This window comes from Cervus elaphus, chromosome 29 (assembly GCF_910594005.1).
Source record: "Cervus elaphus chromosome 29, mCerEla1.1, whole genome shotgun sequence".
NCBI classification, from domain to species: domain Eukaryota; kingdom Metazoa; phylum Chordata; class Mammalia; order Artiodactyla; family Cervidae; genus Cervus; species Cervus elaphus.
Window position 1 is genome coordinate 30,428,629 of NC_057843.1, and position 20,192 is coordinate 30,448,820.

General features: G+C 37.3%; 1 protein-coding gene across 9 annotated transcripts in view; it reads left to right on the plus strand.

Annotated features, from left to right (window-relative positions):
- Positions 1 to 20,192, plus strand: part of MPDZ (multiple PDZ domain crumbs cell polarity complex component) — a 160,776-nt gene that overhangs the window by 88,996 nt on the left and 51,588 nt on the right. For all 9 annotated transcript variants that reach the window (XM_043890631.1, XM_043890630.1, XM_043890633.1 and 6 more), the window contains 4 exons: positions 3,166 to 3,450; positions 3,704 to 3,827; positions 10,939 to 11,137; positions 17,007 to 17,111. In XM_043890631.1, the coding sequence (XP_043746566.1) occupies positions 3,166 to 3,450; positions 3,704 to 3,827; positions 10,939 to 11,137; positions 17,007 to 17,111 (713 nt within the window). The remainder of the gene's footprint in view (positions 1 to 3,165; positions 3,451 to 3,703; positions 3,828 to 10,938; positions 11,138 to 17,006; positions 17,112 to 20,192) is intronic.

The window sequence follows — 20,192 nt, forward strand, 5'->3', positions numbered from 1 at the left end:
ACTTCATGTTTGTCACCATAGAAACCCCTCTTCATACCTTACAAATCAGACAAAACCAATGGATTCCATGATTTAAAAAAAAAAAATCAACATATTTGTAGGAATAAATCTCCACTGGTGTCATTCTGTAGCATAAAATATTGCCACCTTCTCAGTTATGTTTTAAATCTTGATACCAGTTTTTATTGTGGAGAAAGGGTTAGTCTCAAAAACTGATTACATCACTTATAATCAAGATAATGAGAGTGATTGTGGAAATCTTAGTGACAAAAACTGTGAGCTAGCAAAGGTACAAGAGATGTTGCCTTCTGTCTCAGTAGGCTGAGAGTACAGATAGTACAGCACGTGTACCTTATCTCAGAAAGAGTGGGGGTGCAATGCAAGCTGGGGCAGCTGGCCTTCTGGTATATGCTTCTAAAGTACAGAAAGATTTCTGTGGTAGACTGATTATTGAAAAAAAAAAGCAGGTCGTGTCCACCCAATGCTCAAGTTTTTATCTTGTATATGTAAATATATTCTCTGGGTAGATAATGTGCCTAAGTATAACATTAATATGCATTACAATATATTTCCAAGTATAATTGTCATTTTCATTTAACCTTCCCCCCATTTCCCCTAAGAACATAAATGTGTCAAGTGGAGGAACCTATTAAGGTGGATTTTTGAAAGATTCCAGTTTAGATCCCAAGTTGTACTGGGAAATCGTGGTTATTTTTGGACATCTTATGAGGGAAGAGCTGCTTTTCTTTTAGATCCATAAGACTTTTAAAAATAAAACTCAGTTGTTGTTCAGCAACCAGAAATGTTCCTGAAGTAGGCGTGTGTTGTCTGCTGTGTGGATGAGCTCTTTCTTCATATGTGTCAGTGTTAACTCCTTCATGAATAATGCATGGAGATTTCTGTTACATGGTTTATAGTGAACCCCAGCTAACAAGGGCAACTTGACCTCTTTTCCCGGTGGAAAGTAGTTTTGATTGCCACCTTTATTTGAGGAGTGGTAAGGATGATCTATGCTAATTATTATGATTAATTTAGAAATACAGAAGCTAACCACTATTCTAGTAAGTATTTTGTGGTTTGTTTTTTTTTTTTTTTGGTAAGACTAAATGTTGGTTGTATGAGCCAACAGGTTATTTTTTAGGTTTTGGGAGTGTGGAGGATGATACTTTGCTATCCTTTGTTTCTAAGGATTTTAAAGATGTCAGTTGCTTGCATGATTTTCCCACTTGCCTCAATTCTTTATACCAGGAATGTTTGATAATTCCAGAGAAACAGAAAAGTGATTGAAGAGACAAGTGTAATAAATTGTGTTGAAACCATTGATTGCCAATTTAGAAAAAAAAAAAATGAAAAGGATGCATATCTCACACCAAACTCTGAAAAATAAATCTAGATGGGTTAAAACTGTATCTGAAAACAAACCATTTACAAAGTTGGAGAAAAATACTAAAAAATATTTCATTTATTCTGTGCAGAAGGATGACTTATTAAACAGCATATAAAACCAGAAGCATAAAGAAATTGACCAGTCTGATTGCATAAATAATAAAGAATTACATAATTCTTGGTTACATAAAGCATTAACTTTTACACGTGTATGTATAAGACATATACAGACTTAAAAGACAATTGACAACCTCGGAAATACTTGCAGTATATATTACAATGACTCAGAATATGTCAATGATGACATATTTACTGACATTGGAAATCTCTCATGTTAAGGTATAAAGATACCTCAAAAAATCAAGTAGGAATATACTATTTAGTATTTATATTGGTTTAATTTTTAAAAATGGATATGAATATGTACATATGTGTGCATGTGTACTTATACATATATATTATACAGATACATAAAAAACTCTGATGAATAAACACCCAACTAATGGAGCCATTTATTTCTACTGAGGAAAGGACTGGCAGAATGAGCAGTGAAGGAAGACTTTCATACTGTAATCTGTGTGCAGTATGGTCCAAATGATTTTTGATAATATATTCATACACTGATTTTATACTTTAAAAACATCAGTAAAAGGATTGAAGGAACAGTTGATACATTTATTCAACAGCAGTTCATGGGACAATACTTGTCCAAAGCACAGAAGTGATACAATATATGTGTTGTAAGTAGATAATATATATTTATGTAGAGCTGTAGAATTTTAGAATTTCATGGAATTCTAGAAATTGTTTTACATAAAGCCGAGATCAAACCAGTCAATCCTAAAGGAAATCAATTCTGAACATTCACTCGAAGGACTGATGCTGAAGCTGAAACTCCAATACTTTGGCCTCCTAATGCGAGGAGCCCACCTATTTAGAAAAGACTTTGATGCTAGGAAATATTGAAGGCAGGAGGAGAAGGGGACGACAGAGGAGGAGATGGTGGATGGCATCACCAACTCGATGGACTTGAGTTTGAGCAAGCTCTGGGAGTTGGTGATGGACAGGGAGGCCTGGCATACTGCAGTCCATGGGGTTGCAAAGAGACTCGACTGAGTAACTGTCAACAACAACAAAGAGAAGTTCTGTGATGTTATTAATGAAGAGCCTGGATTGGAATCTACATCTTACTACAACTTTTCTTAGTACTATTCCTTCTGCTGCAATTTACAGAGTACTTAAGAAAAAATTCCCTATAAAAATATGGATTGTGTGACTTCTGTTTGACTACATAAATACCTACAAATCCCTATCCAAATAATTTTTCTTGGAGGTTCTTGTAAGTGGAGACCTCTCAATCAATGTCATATTCTTTATATTCTGAATCTTAGAACGAATAAGAATTTCAGAAAGATTGGAAATGAACTACTTTTTAAATGAGATTTAGAAATATAAGTTATCTACTTTCCTATGTATATGGAACTCTGAATAATTTTATTTGTGAGTATAACAAAATATTGTATCTTAATAAGCTTAAGTACTAGTATATTGTAGTATGACTCAGTAGTAGATGTATGTTTTGTAGGAAGAGTATACGTATTTATAAAAATAAACATATGCAACATATAAGCTGAGCAGTGAGTTTGTACATCTGCTAATACTTTTTGAGTAATAATTATGCTGTGTTTGTTTTTCACTAAATAGTTTTTCATTAAGATCTTAGGAAGTGCATTGATAGAATTCTGGCCGTAATTTTTGTTTTTGTTCTTTAATCATCAGGATATTACTGAAAATTCCTCAGATTCAGTACTTGATCTGCAGATGTCCTTGGAGGAGCTATATGCCCAAAATCTCTTGCAAAGACAGGATGAGAGTTCGCCTTCGGTGGACTTGAACATGGGGCCGGCTTCTGGCTTTGCCATGAATGACTATACCCCTGCAGATGCTATTGAACAGCACTATGAATGTGACAGCATCAGAGCATGGACTGAGTCTCGCCTACCCAATGAAGTTGTATCATGTGCAGAGCTGAATTCTCCTGTGCTGACTGATTCGACTGGAAAGGTGACATTCTAAAGATACAGTCTGTGTGTGATGGTGAGGTTGGGAGCAGTGAAGGGTTAGCTTACTCTGGCTTCTCTCTCCATTTGGAGGCAGGGCTCTCCCAAGGCTCAGATTTTCAAAAGACAACCTATGAACTTGTTGTGTAAGTTCTTGCTGAGTAAAGCCCAACCAGCTAGAGAATATGGATGGTGTTGAAATCATACTCCAAAGTCTAGTTTTCCTTTCCACGTGACTTATTTTTATTTTCTAACAGGGCTCTAAGTTCTTAATTCCACAGGGTTCCCTGGCCTCTGCTGCTGAGTGCGTCATGCTCCAAAATGCACCCAGAGAATCTTTCGAGAGGACTATTGCGATAGCAAAAGGCAATTCTAGCTTAGGTAAGTTTCTTTTCCACATACCCCTTCCGTCCTAACCCCCTTGCCAAGAGGAAATGTTGAACATAGAGTCAATACTTTTAACTGTAGATAAGAAAATAGATGTGATAAAATTTACCATAGTTTTAATGTTAATTCTTTTTGTACTCACTATTGTTATCTGAAATGGTCAACAGGTTTACTTCAGACTACCTTAAATACCTCACTGTCTTATTAATTATCTAAAAATATTCACAAGCCTCATTTCCATTCAAGTGAAAGATATACAAATTGTGTATGAGACAGAAATTCAGGAAAGGAATTCTTAGAAAATGAGAAGTCGGCAACTTGGAATTCTAAATTATTTGGAAAAGTAAATTATTAATTTCTTTGAATGGTACCAGTTATGCGTGCATTAGTTTGTATTTAATTTCTTTCATTCACTGAAATAAAGACTAAAAAGACCGTCAGCTGTGTCATTACCAAAGCATTAATGCAATTCTTCGACAGTCCTTCCCAGGTGTGAGGGTTTTCCACACATAAAAGATCGTGACTGATTAAAAAATCTCAAGTCTTCTGATTTGGGCAAAGAAGACTGCCTGTAGAAATAAAATCCTAATTACACTAGCTAAAATTATTTCAAAGCAGCTCACATTTATACTCCTTTTGACTTAGGCAGTGATGTGATTCAGCTCTGTGTTAGGTGCTCAGGACTGAAAATAGGGTCAGGAATCATTTCCCCCAGAAGCCTGATTGCAGTCTCAGACTCTGTGGTTAGCTCTGTGTCAGAGGTCTTCTTTCTCTTAGGATGTAACCAGCCATTACCCTTTATGTTGGTATCTGTGGTGGGATTTGGTTTCCTTGTTATATTTGGGACTTGGCAGAGGAGTCGAGCAGCAACACCACTGTAGCTGGTGATCGGGATTCCAATCTGTCTCCTAGATTTTGTTCCGTTTGGTGGTGGCTGGGTCCTACCAACAGTAGCTAAAAGGAGAATTGTAGCAGGGAATTTCTCCTTCATTATAATATCTCTTATATATTACATTTAATAGAATGATACAAAACTTAAGCTACAGAACTTTCTCTAATCATTAATTATGGGATATGCGCTGTAGACAGCTAACTGTGACAGAAGTATTTCATCTGCTAATGCAGTGTTTGTGAGAGCATGTTACTTGGAACACTAGTTATGTAGGATGTTAACGGGAGTTACACTTGGGTTCCAAGTTTGGGATGTGATAAACTTAAGGAGACAGGTGTTTCTGTTCGCATCACTCAGTAGCTTTGCACTTGTGCCTTGTGTATCTGTAAGAACATGTTCCAAAATGCAGCATTTCTCACACATCATTGGCCACAGAACCCATTTTTAAAATTAACTCATAAGACAGAAATTTTGCAGAGCCTGTATGAGAAACCCTCTTCTAGCTTATGTATTTACTCAACCTTCAAACATTATTTCTGTATTCTGGCCACTATTCTAGACACCATGATATAATTCTTTTCTTCAAGGAGCATGAGTTTAAGAGAGTTAGACTGACCGACTTACAGGACCCTCATTGCATTAACATATCATACCTGCTATGAGTGACATTCACACAGAGAACACTGAAGGCTTAAATGAAGGAGTAGCAAGCCCTCCTCTCCAAGTTTGGAGGAATTTAGAAAGATATTAAAGAACAGAAGATGTTTGATTTCATCCTGGAAAAAGAAATAGATTTTACCACCTAGTTGAGGCATTGGAAGCTGCTAGAGCCAAGGCAGAGATTGTGAAGCATCCCTGAGTTTGGTGTGGATGAAGCGTGGCACAGTGGAGGGCAAGATAAGAGTTGAAGCTGAAGGAGTGACAAAATTTGTTACATTTAGTTGGTGGGGCGATATTATTTGCACACATATGTACACATAGGTGTAGTGGCCTTTGAAAAATTTAATTGAAGATTTTTGATAGATCTGTTGTACATTGGCTAGTTACGTTGTATTAGAATCTGAAAGGTAAAAAGCAAAGGTAAAACAGTAAAAGGAAAGTGTTATCTTTTCTTCACTGATGAAGTACTGGAACATAAGCAGACTCAGGAATTTCTCTGGAAGAACTCAGCCCTTAAAAGGTGGAACCAGAACTCAGGCGAGAATCTGTCTCTGATTTTTTGCTCATCACACAAGACACCTGAGTCCTTAAGTCACCCACAGGCTGTGTTAGCACTGTTGTAATAACAAGCGTTATTTTGAAGCTGAATTACAAGCTTGCATTTAGCCTTTGGAGAGTGATGTATTTGTGGATTGGAGTAGAGATCCCTTTTAAAATATACTCTGTGCATTTTCTTCTGTTTCTTTTTTTGTACTTTATTGAGCACTTTGAAAGGAACATTACAGGTGCTCTTCTCAAAAAATTCTTTGAATAACCCCAAACGTGGACATTATCCGCATTGTTTAGATGAGTAAACTGCAGACCAGTGTGAGGTTAAGTCCGTTGCCCAAAGCCACACTGATGAGAAGCGCTGCAAGTCAGATTTGGGACCAGTTGTCTGTTTCTGCAGTAGATGGCTTGGACTGTTGTCCTGTACATCTTTCAGGACAAAACTGAGAGATCTTACAAGTTGCAACCAAAATCCGGTCCGTAAATATTACCTTGAAGTTGTTGAAACCTAGAAGTGATCGTTTGGTGAAAGGAAAGTATAAGCTGAGCTAACTGATGTCAACCTCTTTTTTTAATATGGTTGACCTGACCTGACAGCTTTCATAATGGGGAGAGTCATGTGTTAAATCTGCTGTTAAGAAAGAATTTAGAGATCATGTTGGCCATAGCCTGTGAAAACTTGTCCCGTGTCTGTGGCTTGCTTTATTGTAGAATGCGTGGTGCCAGTGAGAACAAGATGATGGGTGAGATTCCCAGGATGGGCCACTGAGTTAAATTGTGTTTTGTAGTCTTGCATTTTTTTTTAAACTATAGTTGCCTCGTGGGACTTGGTAGTTAACATGGCAGCATTAGGGCAAACCAGAGTGCTTATTGAAACATTTCAGAGCCAGCCTCTTTGCTCATAAGAAACCCACCTCGTTTGAAGAATTGTCTAAACTTGTTTGTTGGTTTATGATAAGCAGAGGTGTTTCCTTAATGACAATATACGTAAAACTCATTTGTATGAGTCTTAACAGAATCTTTTAAAGTATATTTGATTAATAGCTCATTTCTATCTGCATATGGTAACTAGAAGTCTGGGTGGCTCCTTTCCAGGCATGAAATATCAGGCTGGGAACATATTGGAGTCAGGATCATTTCTTTAAAAATATTTGAAATATCATGTGTAATGTGGTATAATTATAGTTAATATTTGGGCTTCCCTGGTGGCTCAGATGTTAAAGAATCTGCCGCCGATGCAAGAGACCTGGGTTTGATCCCTGAATCAGGAGGATTCCCTGGAGAAGGGAATGGCAACCCACTCCAGTATTCTTGCCTGAAGAATTCCATGGACAGAGGAGCATGGTGGGCAAACAGTCCATGGGGTCCTGAAGAGTCAGACATGACTGTTAGAGAGGATTTCTTTCTTTTAAAATTTATAAAAACCTAAAAATGAGTTAGTGGCTTCTCTCAAAGACTTTGTGAATACCCTTATTGACTTACATCTCTCCTTATATTGTTTAATCATATAATCTTGTTTTGAAAGGAACTTTTAGTACTTGATTTTAAATGAAATTATATTATTTTATGTTAATTTTAAAATTTCAGTCAGTTCAATTCAGTTCAGTCGCTCTGTCATGTCTAACTCTGCAACCCCATGGACTGCAGCATGCCAGATTTCCCCGTTCTTCACCATCTCCCTGAGCTTGCTCAAACTCATGTCCATTGAGTTGGTGATGCCATCCAGCAATGTCATCCTCTGTTGTTCACTTCTTCTCCAGCCTTTAGTCTTTCCCAACATCAGGGTCTTTTCTAATGAGTCGGCTCTTCGCATCAGATAGCCAAAGTATTGAAGCTTCAGCTCCAGCACCAGTCCTTCCAATGAATATTCAGAATTTATTTCCTTTAGGATTGACTGGTTGGATCTTCTTGCAGTCCAAGGGACTCTCAAGAGTCTTCTCCAACACCACAGTTCAAAAGCATCAATTCTTCGGTGCTCAGCCTTCTTTATGGTCCACTCTCACATCCATACATAACTACTTGGAAAAACTGTAGCTTTGACTAGATGGACCTTTGTTGACAAAGTAACCTCCCTGCTTTGTAATATGCTGTCTAGGTTTGTCATAGCTTTTCTTCCAAGGAGCAAGAGTCTTTTAATTTCATGGCTACAGTCACCATCTGCAGTGATTTTGGAGCCCAAGAAAATAAAGTCTGTCAATGTTTCTCCATCTATTTGCCATGAAGTGATGGGACTGGATGCCATCATCTTAGTTTTTTGAATGTTGAGTTTTAAGCCAGGTTTTTCACTCTCCTGTAGTGAAAAAGAGTAGTATGGTGGTGCTGTAAACAAAAATGGGGAGGACAGATGGAGAAATGAGGGTAGAGACTAGGGAATAGGGAATAGTAAATAGGGAATTCAGTTTTATACTTACTAGGGCTGTTTCCTATGAATCATCCAGAGACCTTGTCAAGAGCACAAGTGGATATCGAAATCTGGAGCTATTGAAGTTCAGATTTGGAAATGATGCAGTAATAGGTTAACGTTTACATTAGTTTAATTCAGCTGACTACTATACATTTAGGCACTGTGATAGGCACTGCAGATAAGACTTGAATACAAGCTTCTTAATAATTCTGTTATGCTTTTTTAAAAAAATTATTTATTTTTGTTGGTCTCTGTGATGGCTCATATGGTAGAGAATGTGCCTGTGATGCAGGAGACCCACGTTTGATCCTTGGGTTGGCAATATCCCCTGGAGGATAATTCCTTTAGAGTGCTGTGTTGGTTTCTGCCTTACAACATCATGGATCAGTCATAACTCTGTGTGTGTATGTGTGTGTGTGTGTGTGTGTAATGAATCAAAACTATATATGTATCCCCTCCATGTTGAGCCTCCACCCAATTCCACCCCTCCAGGTCATCACAGAGGCTGGGCTCCCTGTGTTATATATCAGCTTCCCAGAAGCTATCTGTTTTACACACGGCAGTATGTATGTGTCAGTGCTACTTTCTCAATTCATCCCACGCACTGTGTCCGTAAATGCATTCTCTGTGTGTCTGTTCCTTCCCTGCAAATAGGTTCATCAGTACCATTTTCCTGGATTCCATATATATGCTTTAATATACTATATTTGTTTTTCTCTGACTGACCTCACTCTGTATAACAGGTTCTAGGTTCATCTACCTCACTACTGACTCATATTTCTTCCTTTTTATGGTTGAGTGATAACTACATTTTATATATGTACCACAACTTCTTTCAACTTCTTTATCCTTTGATCTGTGGATGAACGTCTAGGTTGCTTCCATATCCCAGCTGTTGTAAATAGTGCTGCATTGAACATTGGGGTATATGCGTCTTTTTGAGTTGTGAATTTCTTAGGATTAGTGGGATTGCTCAGTTATAGGATAGTTTTAAAAGAAAACTCTGTACTGTTATAGTGGCTGTATCAGTTTACATTCCGCATAACAGTGCAAGAGGGTTCCCTTTTCTCCACATCCTCTCCAGCTTTTATTGTTTGTAGGTTTTTTGATGATGGCCACCTCACATCAATCAATCCTTTGGCATCAGGTGGCCAAAGGATTGAAGCTTCTGCTTCAGCATCAGTCCTTCCAGTGAATATTCAGTACTGATCTCTTTTAGAATTGACTGGCTTGATCTCCTTGCAGTCCAAGGGACTCTCAAGAGTCTTCTCCAACATCACAGTTTAAAGGCATCAGTTCTTCAGCGCTCAGCCTTTTTTATGGTCCAAAGCTTAAAAAGTTACTCTTGTTCTTTTATATATAATCTGTAGAGATTATTAAATTCAAATTAAATGAATTTGAAAATCATGCTTTTTAAAAAAATATTAAGGTATAGTCGATTTACAATTTTGTGCTAGGTTTTAGTTTACAGCAAAATGGTTCAGTTATAAGTGTACATAATAGTTTACATTTACTAATTGCAAACTCCCAATACATCCACGTGCCCCAACCCCGCCCCTTGGCAACCCCAAGTCTGTACTTACTGTGAGTCTGTTTCTTTTGTAAATAAGTTAATTTTTGTCATATTTTAGATTCCACATATAAGTGGGATCAAATGGTATTTGTTTTTGTCTTTTGGACTTAACTTAGTATGATGATCTCTTGCTTTATCCTTGCTGCTGCAAATGGCATTATTTAATTTCTTTTTATGGCTGAGTACTATTCTATTGTGTGTATGTATGTGTGTATATACATGCACATACATGTACATGTACACACATATATGTATATATATGTATATGTATACATGTATATACACGCATACATACACACACACACACACACACCACATCTTTATCCATTCATCTATCTTTGGACGTTTAAGTTGTTTCTGTGTCTTGGTTATTGCAAGTGGTGTGCTGTGTATTATAGATGGTGTGTGTAAATCTTTTTGAATTACAGTTTTTTCCAGATATATACCTAGGAATGGATTGCTGGATCATATGACAGTTCTGTTTTTTGTTTTTTGAGGAATCTCCATAGTGTTTTCCATAAGGGCTGTACCAATTTGCATTTCTATCATCAGTGTGGAGGATTCCCTTATCTCCACATCCCCTTCAGCTTTTGTTATTTGTAGACTTTTTAGTGATGGCAGTTCTGACCAGTATGAAGTGGTACCTCATTGTACCCATTTCATTTGCATTTCTAAATAATTAGCAATGTTGAGATCTTTTCACATGCCTGTTGTCCATCTGTATGTCTTCTTTGGAGAAATGTCTGTTTAGGTCTTATACTCTTTTTTTTGACGGAGTTGTTGGTTTTTTGGTTGTTATCGTTGTATGAGCTGTTTGTATATTTTGGAAATTAAGCTCTTGTTGGTCGCATCATTTGCAAATATTTTCTTCCAGTCCATAGGTTGTCTTTTTGTTTATGGTTTCCTTTGGTATGCAGAAAGCTTGTAAGTTTGATTAGGTCTCATTTGTTTATTTTTGTTTTTATTTTTATTGCTGTGGGAGACTGTGAAAGTCATGTATTTAGCATGTGTTTCTCCTTTTCCATAGGAATGACAGTAAGTGCTAATAAAGATGGCTTGGGGGTGATTGTTCGAAGCATTATTCACGGAGGTGCCATTAGTCGAGATGGTCGGATTGCTGTTGGGGACTGCATCTTGTGTATTAATGAAGAATCTACTATCAGTTTAACCAATGCCCAGGCACGAGCCTTGTTGAGAAGACATTCCCTCATTGGGCCTGACATAAAGTAAGTATCATTTGGACCATAGTTTGGCTTGGGAAATAAAGAAATTTCAATCTGTTAATCAGAATTTTTTTCTCAGTGCATACTTCTGTTTGATATACAAAAATGATCATATATTCAATACTAATCACTGAAGAATTTGACTATTCCTGAAAAGTTATTGATTGCATTGATTGTAGACTTTAGAAAAGTATATCTGCAATCAGTAACATCTTAATACTAACAGTATTGAAATACAGTTGACCCTTGAACAACACAGGTTTGAATTTCTCAGGTCCTAATATGCGTAGATTTGTTTCAGTAAATATGCAGTTGGCTCTCTGTGGGCTTCGTATCCTAAGGTGTAGCCAACCTTGGATCCAAATTTCCACCCGAGATTGACTTAATCCGTAGATGAAGACTTGTGGATACAGAGGGTCAGCTGTACTCTGGCATTTCATATATAAGGGATTTGAGCATCCGTGGCCTTTGGTATCTAAAGCACCTGGAGCCAATCCCCTACAGGTACCTAGCAACAGCAATATTTCAAAACAATGTTGGCTTCCATTATTATGTTTAATTTTCCAGTGATTTCTACAAAAATCTTTATACAAGATATGAGATCTCTTTTATTGAGCAGAATAGTCCACACTTAGGAACTTACATAGAAGTTTGGATTGGCCTCAAAATAGCAAATTGCAGTACCTAATGATCTGTATGAAGACTCCCAAGTAAGCCAGATCTTTAGGGGTCAGCCATGGAAAAGATTGTATAGAAGCAGTCTGACCCATAATTTACCCTTTGTTGAACTGCTTTTCAACCCATATAAGAGAATTCACAGAAATGCTGTTATGGTCTGATGGTAGCTCATGCAGACTAGTGTTGGAAGAAGAATTTAAATGTCTTATCATCCCATAATGTACTAAAAGCATGTCATATATGTGGTTTGTTTTTTAAATTACTAAACATTTCTCGAGCCAGCATAAAAATCACCACATAACCTTATTGTCACACCTCAAGAATGTAATAGCTTGCCTTTTTTTCCCTCTATCATTAATAATTGAATATTTGCATTTAATGTATAAGGGATAAAGTAGTAAAATAAGAGTTCAAAAAAAGATTGTTTACTTTAAATTGATATGATGAATACTAGTATGGGAGACTTTTTTGTATTAATATGGTCTTACTGACTGCATTCTGTACTATTATTTTATAAAATACATATTGGTAGAGCTTAGGTAAGAAAGATTGTACCTAAAATGTGTTTTTCATTTATCCATTGATAAAAAGCAGAAAAATACATACTGTTTAGTTTAGAGTGGGTTCTGTTGTCTTATAAAAAGGAGATTTTTATTTTTAGGGTGGAATTTCACTAATGGGCTTTCATATTTTTAGTGCCTTTTTGGCTTTTATTTTATAATAAACAGATCATCAGGTCATGTGACACTCCCATGATTATTTTATTAATCATGCAAGTAAGAGTGAAGATCATTAAAAATTTCAGTGCCCCTACAGTAAATGAAAGAGAAATGTTAAGTGCTTTCCTCACCACTTGCAGGCTAGTGTCCATTCCTTTTCCTTCAAAGATGAATGATAAGGATCTACATGCAGACTCTTTATTTTAGAGGTAATCTAAACAGATGACCTCATGACTGATCGTTTGATTTATTATGTGATAATGCATGTCTTATGTCATGAACCCTAATGCAAGTCTCCTGTCCACTTTTTGGCACTCTTGAGTGCTGAAATTGGTACTTGGTTTTAACTTTACCTCTCAGTTGTAAATGTACCGCAGAACTTAAAAACTGGCCAGAAAAGAAGACCACTGTGACAATGATTTAGCTTAAATCTTGTACCTAGTCACCTCTAGAAGAGCTGAAAAGCTATCCAGTACGTTTTCAGGCTACAATCTTTTTCTCTTGTACTGTTTTGTTTTGATTTGTTTTGTTGTTTTTTTCCCCATCCTCTGGTGTAGCACCAGAACTTACCCATTTATGCCCTCAGCAGGTTTATTATGACTGTAAAGGGTATCTAGAAATCCATAAATATCGAGATTCAGAAATAATTGCTTTAAGATCCCAGGAAGCAAAATGTAATGTAGTATCTTACATTTGAAAGAAAAATAAGAAAAATCCTACAACCTTCTCTCCTCTGGAAATCAGTCTATCAGTCTTTCTTAGAAGTTCACATGGGTGCATACACACACACACGCTCACAAACACACCCACAAATCACTTTGATTTCTTCTCAGGTATACTATGGAAGCTGTGATTTACATGGCTATAGTTTTAACTCATTGGGTAAATGATAAAAAGAAATGAGAATAATAGAATCCTTTTTCAAGTAAATGTGTCAGATGATAAAACAAATAGTCATTTAGATTGACCAGGGCCGAGCAGCATGTTCCATACATTTTGCATGAAGTGGTTTTGGCCCTTTCTTCTCCCTTTTACTTGCTTTCACAAACAAAAGGTTTAAAATTACTTTGAAAACTATGTGGGTGATTTTTCCCAAACCGAAAATCTAATCCTTTCATTACTGTGAATGAAATCATGACTTTAAGTGCCAGTCAAGTGTTGTAGTCATTGCCTTGATCTAGGCTCCGTCCATGCCTCTTTTTGTTTTTTCATGAGGAAGCTAGCTTAATCTGGGTTAGTGGTGGAGAAATGTATTGTAGGTACTTAATAAAAAAGTACTTTAATTGTTTCAATTGCATAACCGATTGGTTTTAGTAAAGCATTGCTTATTGAGACAATGAGCTGGCTTTCTTTTTTGCCGTTTAATAGCGATGGCTAGGACTGAACTGAACGCGTGTGCCTTCGTTCATGCCTGGGTAGATAATTTGTGTTTCAAGAGTTCAGAAACAGCCAGTTGAAGTTCCAGGTTTCATTATTTTCTATGGAAAACCAGATGTGAAGCCTCACCAGAATGCATTCTGTCTCACTTCACACTCCACCTTGCCAGGGGCGCTTATATTTCTGTAATAATAGCCAGGGTTCTGTGCTTCACAGCAGCTGCTTGTAACATCTGCCAGATAATTACCAAGATGAATCTGAATTCACCTGCCTTAACCTAAAGTGTGGGATGAATTCCTGATCAAGGAATAAAAGATTGATTGCAGTTACATTTTTCTGTGCTTGTTAATAATTACTGCTATAGACACCAGTGAAGAGCAGATGCTTTTCTGGGGGAGGTGTAGATAGGAGGGCTGTGGAAAGGGGAAGAAACAACCAGGAGCACCCACTTTTAACTACATATGTATGCATCGCACATTCAGTACAAGACACTGACATTTGTTAACACCATTGTAAAAAGATGCCGCGGCGTATGCTTCACATTCTAGATTCTCCGCAGCACCTGCTGACGATTGAGCCCCCTTTTATGTGTGAGTATCGGTGATTCAAAAGCTCATTATGGCTGTGTGTTACAACTTGTCTGTGAAAACCACTTCGTGCTTTTGTAACATCCCTATGTGGGGTTAGATCCAGAGAGAGATTCAGTGTATATACATTTTCCTTTTTTTTTTCCTTCTTTATATAAGAGCATATTTCCAACAGAGCTATGAGATGGTTACATTTTCACATTGCACTGGTGATTGCGAACTCATTTGAAAATCATTTTTTCCCACTACTGAAGCTTTCTAGCTCTTTTGTTAGGGGGCGATCACCTCTGGATTAGTAACAGTCACATTTCAGCATCACTAATGCTGTTCTGTTTTCTTGTACTCCATGTATAACCTAAGGTTAGTTTTTGCCTTTGAGAATTTTTAACACTACTCTCAGAGAAGCCGTTTTAATGTGTTTATGCAGTTCAGTGTGTGTTTTGGTGTTCTTGGTTGGTGTCTGGAGGTTTTGTATGGCTGTGTGACCAGGCGTGTATTATGATTTCTGTGCATGGGTTAATGCACTGTGGGATGCTTGTTCCAGTGCCCCTGCTGTCTGTATTGGGCTAAATATGTGAACACTGCTTTCTTTCTCACTTCCCCCTAAAATATCAGAAAAATATTTCTAAAAGTCTTCCTTAGTAAACCTTAACACCTTTGAACAAATACAGAGAAGAATTCATTTTCAACAGTGTCTCGGATAGACACATCTTTTCCTTCTCAAACCAAACTAGTATTTAATTAAAAAATTAAATACTTTGAACTGAGTATTCTTATTTTTCTTGTGTTCTAGCCTTTTTACCTCACCTAGCTTTTTTTTTCTTAAGGTTTTATTTATATGAGTTTTACCTTTACTGAACCTTCAGAAATAATTTTCAGATATAATTCAGAAATAATTTTCTTGAATAGACTTTTCAAATTTATCTTTGTATTTATTTTTCTTTGTATAAAAGACAGTCTTCTTTCCAAGTATAATGTGTTCTGCATTTTTGACTCATCATTTTTGAAGGGATAAATGCAGATTTGCTATTCAATATATTTTTGTTACACTGTGGAAGCAGTGTTTTTGTAGATGAGTAAGTAAAGTAGGGCCAGAATTAGAATACAGCTCTCTCACCTACACTAGTCCTAAATCACTGAATTATGTTGTGAAAGTGTCACAAAGTGTCATAAGGGTGCTGGCTTCTGCCAGAACTAACGGATGTGGGGGCCAAGCTGGCTGATGGCTCTGTCAGAACACGGTTTTACATGTGTGTTGCGCTTCTTGACTTACAATAGCCTCAACAAAAGTAACATCGTTTTGTGATTGGGGATATGGCGATCCATTAGTGGGTGATTTACCGTACCAGAACACTTCAGAGAAGCAACAGAACTCTGTCCTTTGACTCCAAACCTAAGCAACCTCACAGAGTGAATGCCTTTTATGGAATCACCAGTATATATTATATATCCTCCTCACTCAATAAATTATGCCATTAGTATACTTCCATTATTATATTTTTATAATATGAAAGGTAAGCCTTTATCTTTGCCTTCCAGTACTAAGATTTTGATACTTACTATCTTCATGTGTAAGCTATGTTTAGCCAGCATAATAGTCTTCATGATTTTTGTGTTGCGCATTTTTGATACGTGCTTTTGTTTCTTTGCACAAATGTCCTGAAATGACTTGAAGTCCTTTCTTTCACTGGCTATACCATGTATGAGTTTGCGGATTCGGAACAGACTGCTTCAACAGGTGTATCAATTGTGTAGCCTCTTAGGACAGCAGTAAACTTGAATTTTCAGATGTCATTTCTAAGCATTATAACTATAGTCAGCAACTTGCTCAGTGCCTTCCACATTATAGGCGTTCAGCCAGCCAGCACTTGTTGAATTAGTATGTGACCATTCAAGTGTCAGGCTTTTTCTCTGAAACCAAAATGAACATAGACATTGCTACACATTAGTAAGAGGATCTTTCTCTGCACTGATAATGGTTTAACTCAGACTTAATAGTTAATACTTTAATAAAGCTAGGATATGATTACTGATAGTACTTGTTAATGTCCATAATTACTTGTGTTTTATGGGAGAATGTAATTTTGAATGCCCAGTGTTTTAGTAGAGTTTACCCTGTTTGTTTCTGCTAAGGCACCCAAAAATCTTTGGAGAAAATAAATGTTATTACTGAAAATTACTTATCTAAGGATTTCTAGATCTCTTTAATGTAAAAAAAAAAAATTGCTGTTAGTCTTCTCATTTGGAAATATATATTATGCTGTTTTCCTCCCCCATATGATTATTGGTAAACAGATAATTATCAGCAGCCTTTAAATTTTTAATTTCTGTTGTTTTTATTCCCTATAGAATACTTGATTGTTTTGAAGTTTAGAGTCTCTACTGAGTAAGCTGATTTAAATGAGTTGTGTGAAAAAGTAGAGATGAGGGGACAAAATAAGTTTATTTCATATTTTGGAAGATTCTCCCAACAGGCAGAGCTTTGCTTTCATGGATTGTGTCTTGTTCCAGAATTACTTATGTACCTGCAGAATATTTGGAAGAGTTCAAAATAAGCTTGGGGCAGCAATCTGGAGGAATAATGGCACTGGATATTTTTGCTTCCTACACTGGCAGGTAAGTCTGCTATGGGAATGATCCATACAGAAAGTTATAAAGAAGAGTTTTGAATCCAGTGTCAGGGAGGCCTAGCGATGAAAAAGACTGAATTCTTTTTCTCTCTTTCAAGATTTAAAAAAAAAAATCACCCCCATTTCCCATATTACTGGGCTTCCCTAGTGGCTCCGTGGTAAAGAATCCACCTACCAAGCAGGAGATACAAGTTCGATCCCTGGGTTGGAAAGATCCCCTGGAGAAGGAAATGGCAACCTGTTCCAGTGTTCTTGCCTGGGAAGGCCCGTGGGCAGAGGAACCTGGCGGGCAACAGTCCATGGGGTCACACAAGAGCTGGACATGCCTTAGCAACCACACAGGAGCAACCCATAGTACTTAAGGAGTGATCACATATTGTGGGAAATTTGGGAAAAATATGAAAAATCAAAGCAAGAAATTAAAACTGTCTTCAGTTGTATCAGTCCATATACCACTGTCAGCTTACTGAGTTTTGGGGAATTTAATTCAGATATGACTATGGTTTCACTCACTCCCTGGAACCTACAATTTGTATGGTATTGTATCTCTTTTCTCTGTCATAAACATTTTCAAACTATTTATTTGCTCATTAACGTACATACAGATTCACAAACATTTTTTTTGACCATTCTTTTTTTTTTTTAGTTGGAGGCTAATTACTTTACAAACATTTTAATGGTTTTATTTCTACTCTTTGGAGTATGTTGAGCTGAACGTCTTTGTGTATGTACAGGTTAGGTAATAAAATGTTTGGCTTTTTAAAGCCTCTTTATACACAGTGTATTGAGGACCTTTGAATAATACAGGAAATATAGTTTTTTCCTCCCTCAGGAAAGAGAAAAACTAGATTTTGATGTTGCTGCCGAGTTTAGCACAAGGAGAGAAATAATGTCAAATTGCTTTTCTGGAAAGAATACACTATACATTTTCAGCTATGGGCCTGTTTCTTCCCAGTTACATTAGCAGCTGAGTAGCAGATTTCTCCTTAAGCATGCTATAAAGAAGAAATAGCTTTGCAAACATTCTGAGGTCTGTTCACAAAAGTTCTAACAACCCATAACACTCTGGTGTCCAGTGACTCTGCAGGCATTATAACATCACGTCACTCTTCCCTCTGAAATTGTATGTGGCTACAGCTGTGCAGACAGTGTTAAAGAAGGAAAGGTTTGTTATGTGTTTAATAAAGGGAAGGAATGTCATGGCCTGAAGGGCCCCTTGAATTTTATGGGAAAAAGAGTATTCAGTCCACCCTTTGCAAAACTCAGCCATACTTCTCTCTAGAATTTCCATCTTAGGGCTAATGACATGAATTGATTACAGCTACCTGGTACTTCCTATTAAAAAGCTAGATGCAGTAATTCCAGTGTCCCTCTGAAATACCATTTCACATGGCTTAATTAGAGAATATGACAAGATAACATGATATTCTTATGAAATTCTGAGGCCTTAAAAGCACTCAAAATGTTAACATTAAAACAAAAAAGCCACTTTCAGCATGTTGGTTCTCTCCTAGCACATAAAGGAAAAGGGCCTGAGCTGTCAATGCTGTGAATAACTGTTTCCCTGCAAAAAAGTGTATTTTCTGTTAATATAAGGATGCTCAAAACAAAATCTGCATCCTGTTTTCCTCCCTTAGGAAAGGCAGAAACTAGATTTTGATGCTGCTGCTGAGTTCAGAACAGGGAGAGAAATAATGTCAAATTGCTATCCCAAAAGGAATGCACAATACATTTTCAGCTGTGGGCCTGTATTTTTTTCAGTTATATTAACAACTGAGTAACAGATTTCTCTTTAAGCATGCAGGAGGAATCAGCACCAGAGAGATTAAGTTACTTACTCAAGTTTCATAACTAATGGGTGGAAGAATCAAGGTTAAATGCACATGGTCAGGCTCCACGTTGTTAATCGTTGGATCCAAAAAAGAATTGCACTAGCCCTGTATAAAAATGTGGGGCAGTGTAGCACAGAGTTTAAGAGCTCAGGTTTTAGAGTAAACTGGCCCAGGTCAAGTCTCATCTCTGTTCCTTTACTGTGTGACTTTGTGCCAGTTTCTGGCATCTTAATGCACATATAAAGGGTGTTACTTGTTATAGTTGACAGAAACTTACTTGATGTTCAACAATCAAACAGGAGTGCCGAGAAGTCTAATTGAGTCTTGGCTGAGTGAGTGTGGGGACACAGAACAGGTTCATTCTGCTGAGGCGCACACAGCTTGAGTCCTGTAAACCCCGCTTGAGGATGGATAAAGAATAGTCAGCACGTTTATAGGAACGTATGTGGGTTAGTGAAATGGTTCAAGATTGGACAGTCATCTGAAGAGAATGGGGCTTTTTGTCTAAGACTCCAGGTATTTGTCATCTTATAGCTCACAAGCCAGGAGCTTATGATGCGATCTGTGTGACTGCATCTGAGCAGCTCCCCCTGCCTGGGCTTTAGGGTAATAACTGGATATTTTAGAGAAGGACTCTTTCTCCCATTCTCTCTGTATTCTGTACCCGCTTTTTCTGTCATATTCTCCCCAGTGGTATTTCCAGAGGGTTGGGCTCTGCTTCCCCCCACTGTCTTGCACCTTGCAGATTGAGGTTCACTCAGACTATTTCATTCTCAGTCAGCCTCTTAACATCATTTTGAAAATCTTTCTTTGGCTCCATTCCTGACAGTCCTGTCCCACAGTCAGGCTTAGTCTCTGCGAGCCCAGCCTCATCCAGAGTCTCCTTCCTCAATTACAGAAGGAGAATTCCGTCACACGACCGACAGGTAGGAACCACAGGCAGGTGGATTTCCCTCTGACAGATGAAAAGCAAAGATCTAACTTTCAGGTCAAAGAAAGAATGAGATGTTCTGGGAGAGCCAGGACAGTTGTTTGGCAGAAATGTTGGGAAACACATTCAAGCACAGATGGATTATTAGATTAGATGACTTCTGATCTCAAGGTCTGAAGATGATGTAATTTGACAGAGTTCAGTATTCCTGTTGGGGGAGAATGGATATAATTTGAACATATGCTATCTTCAGATTTTTTTCAATTTCTGTAAGTATCAGCTGCAAGTATTTATTGAATTACAG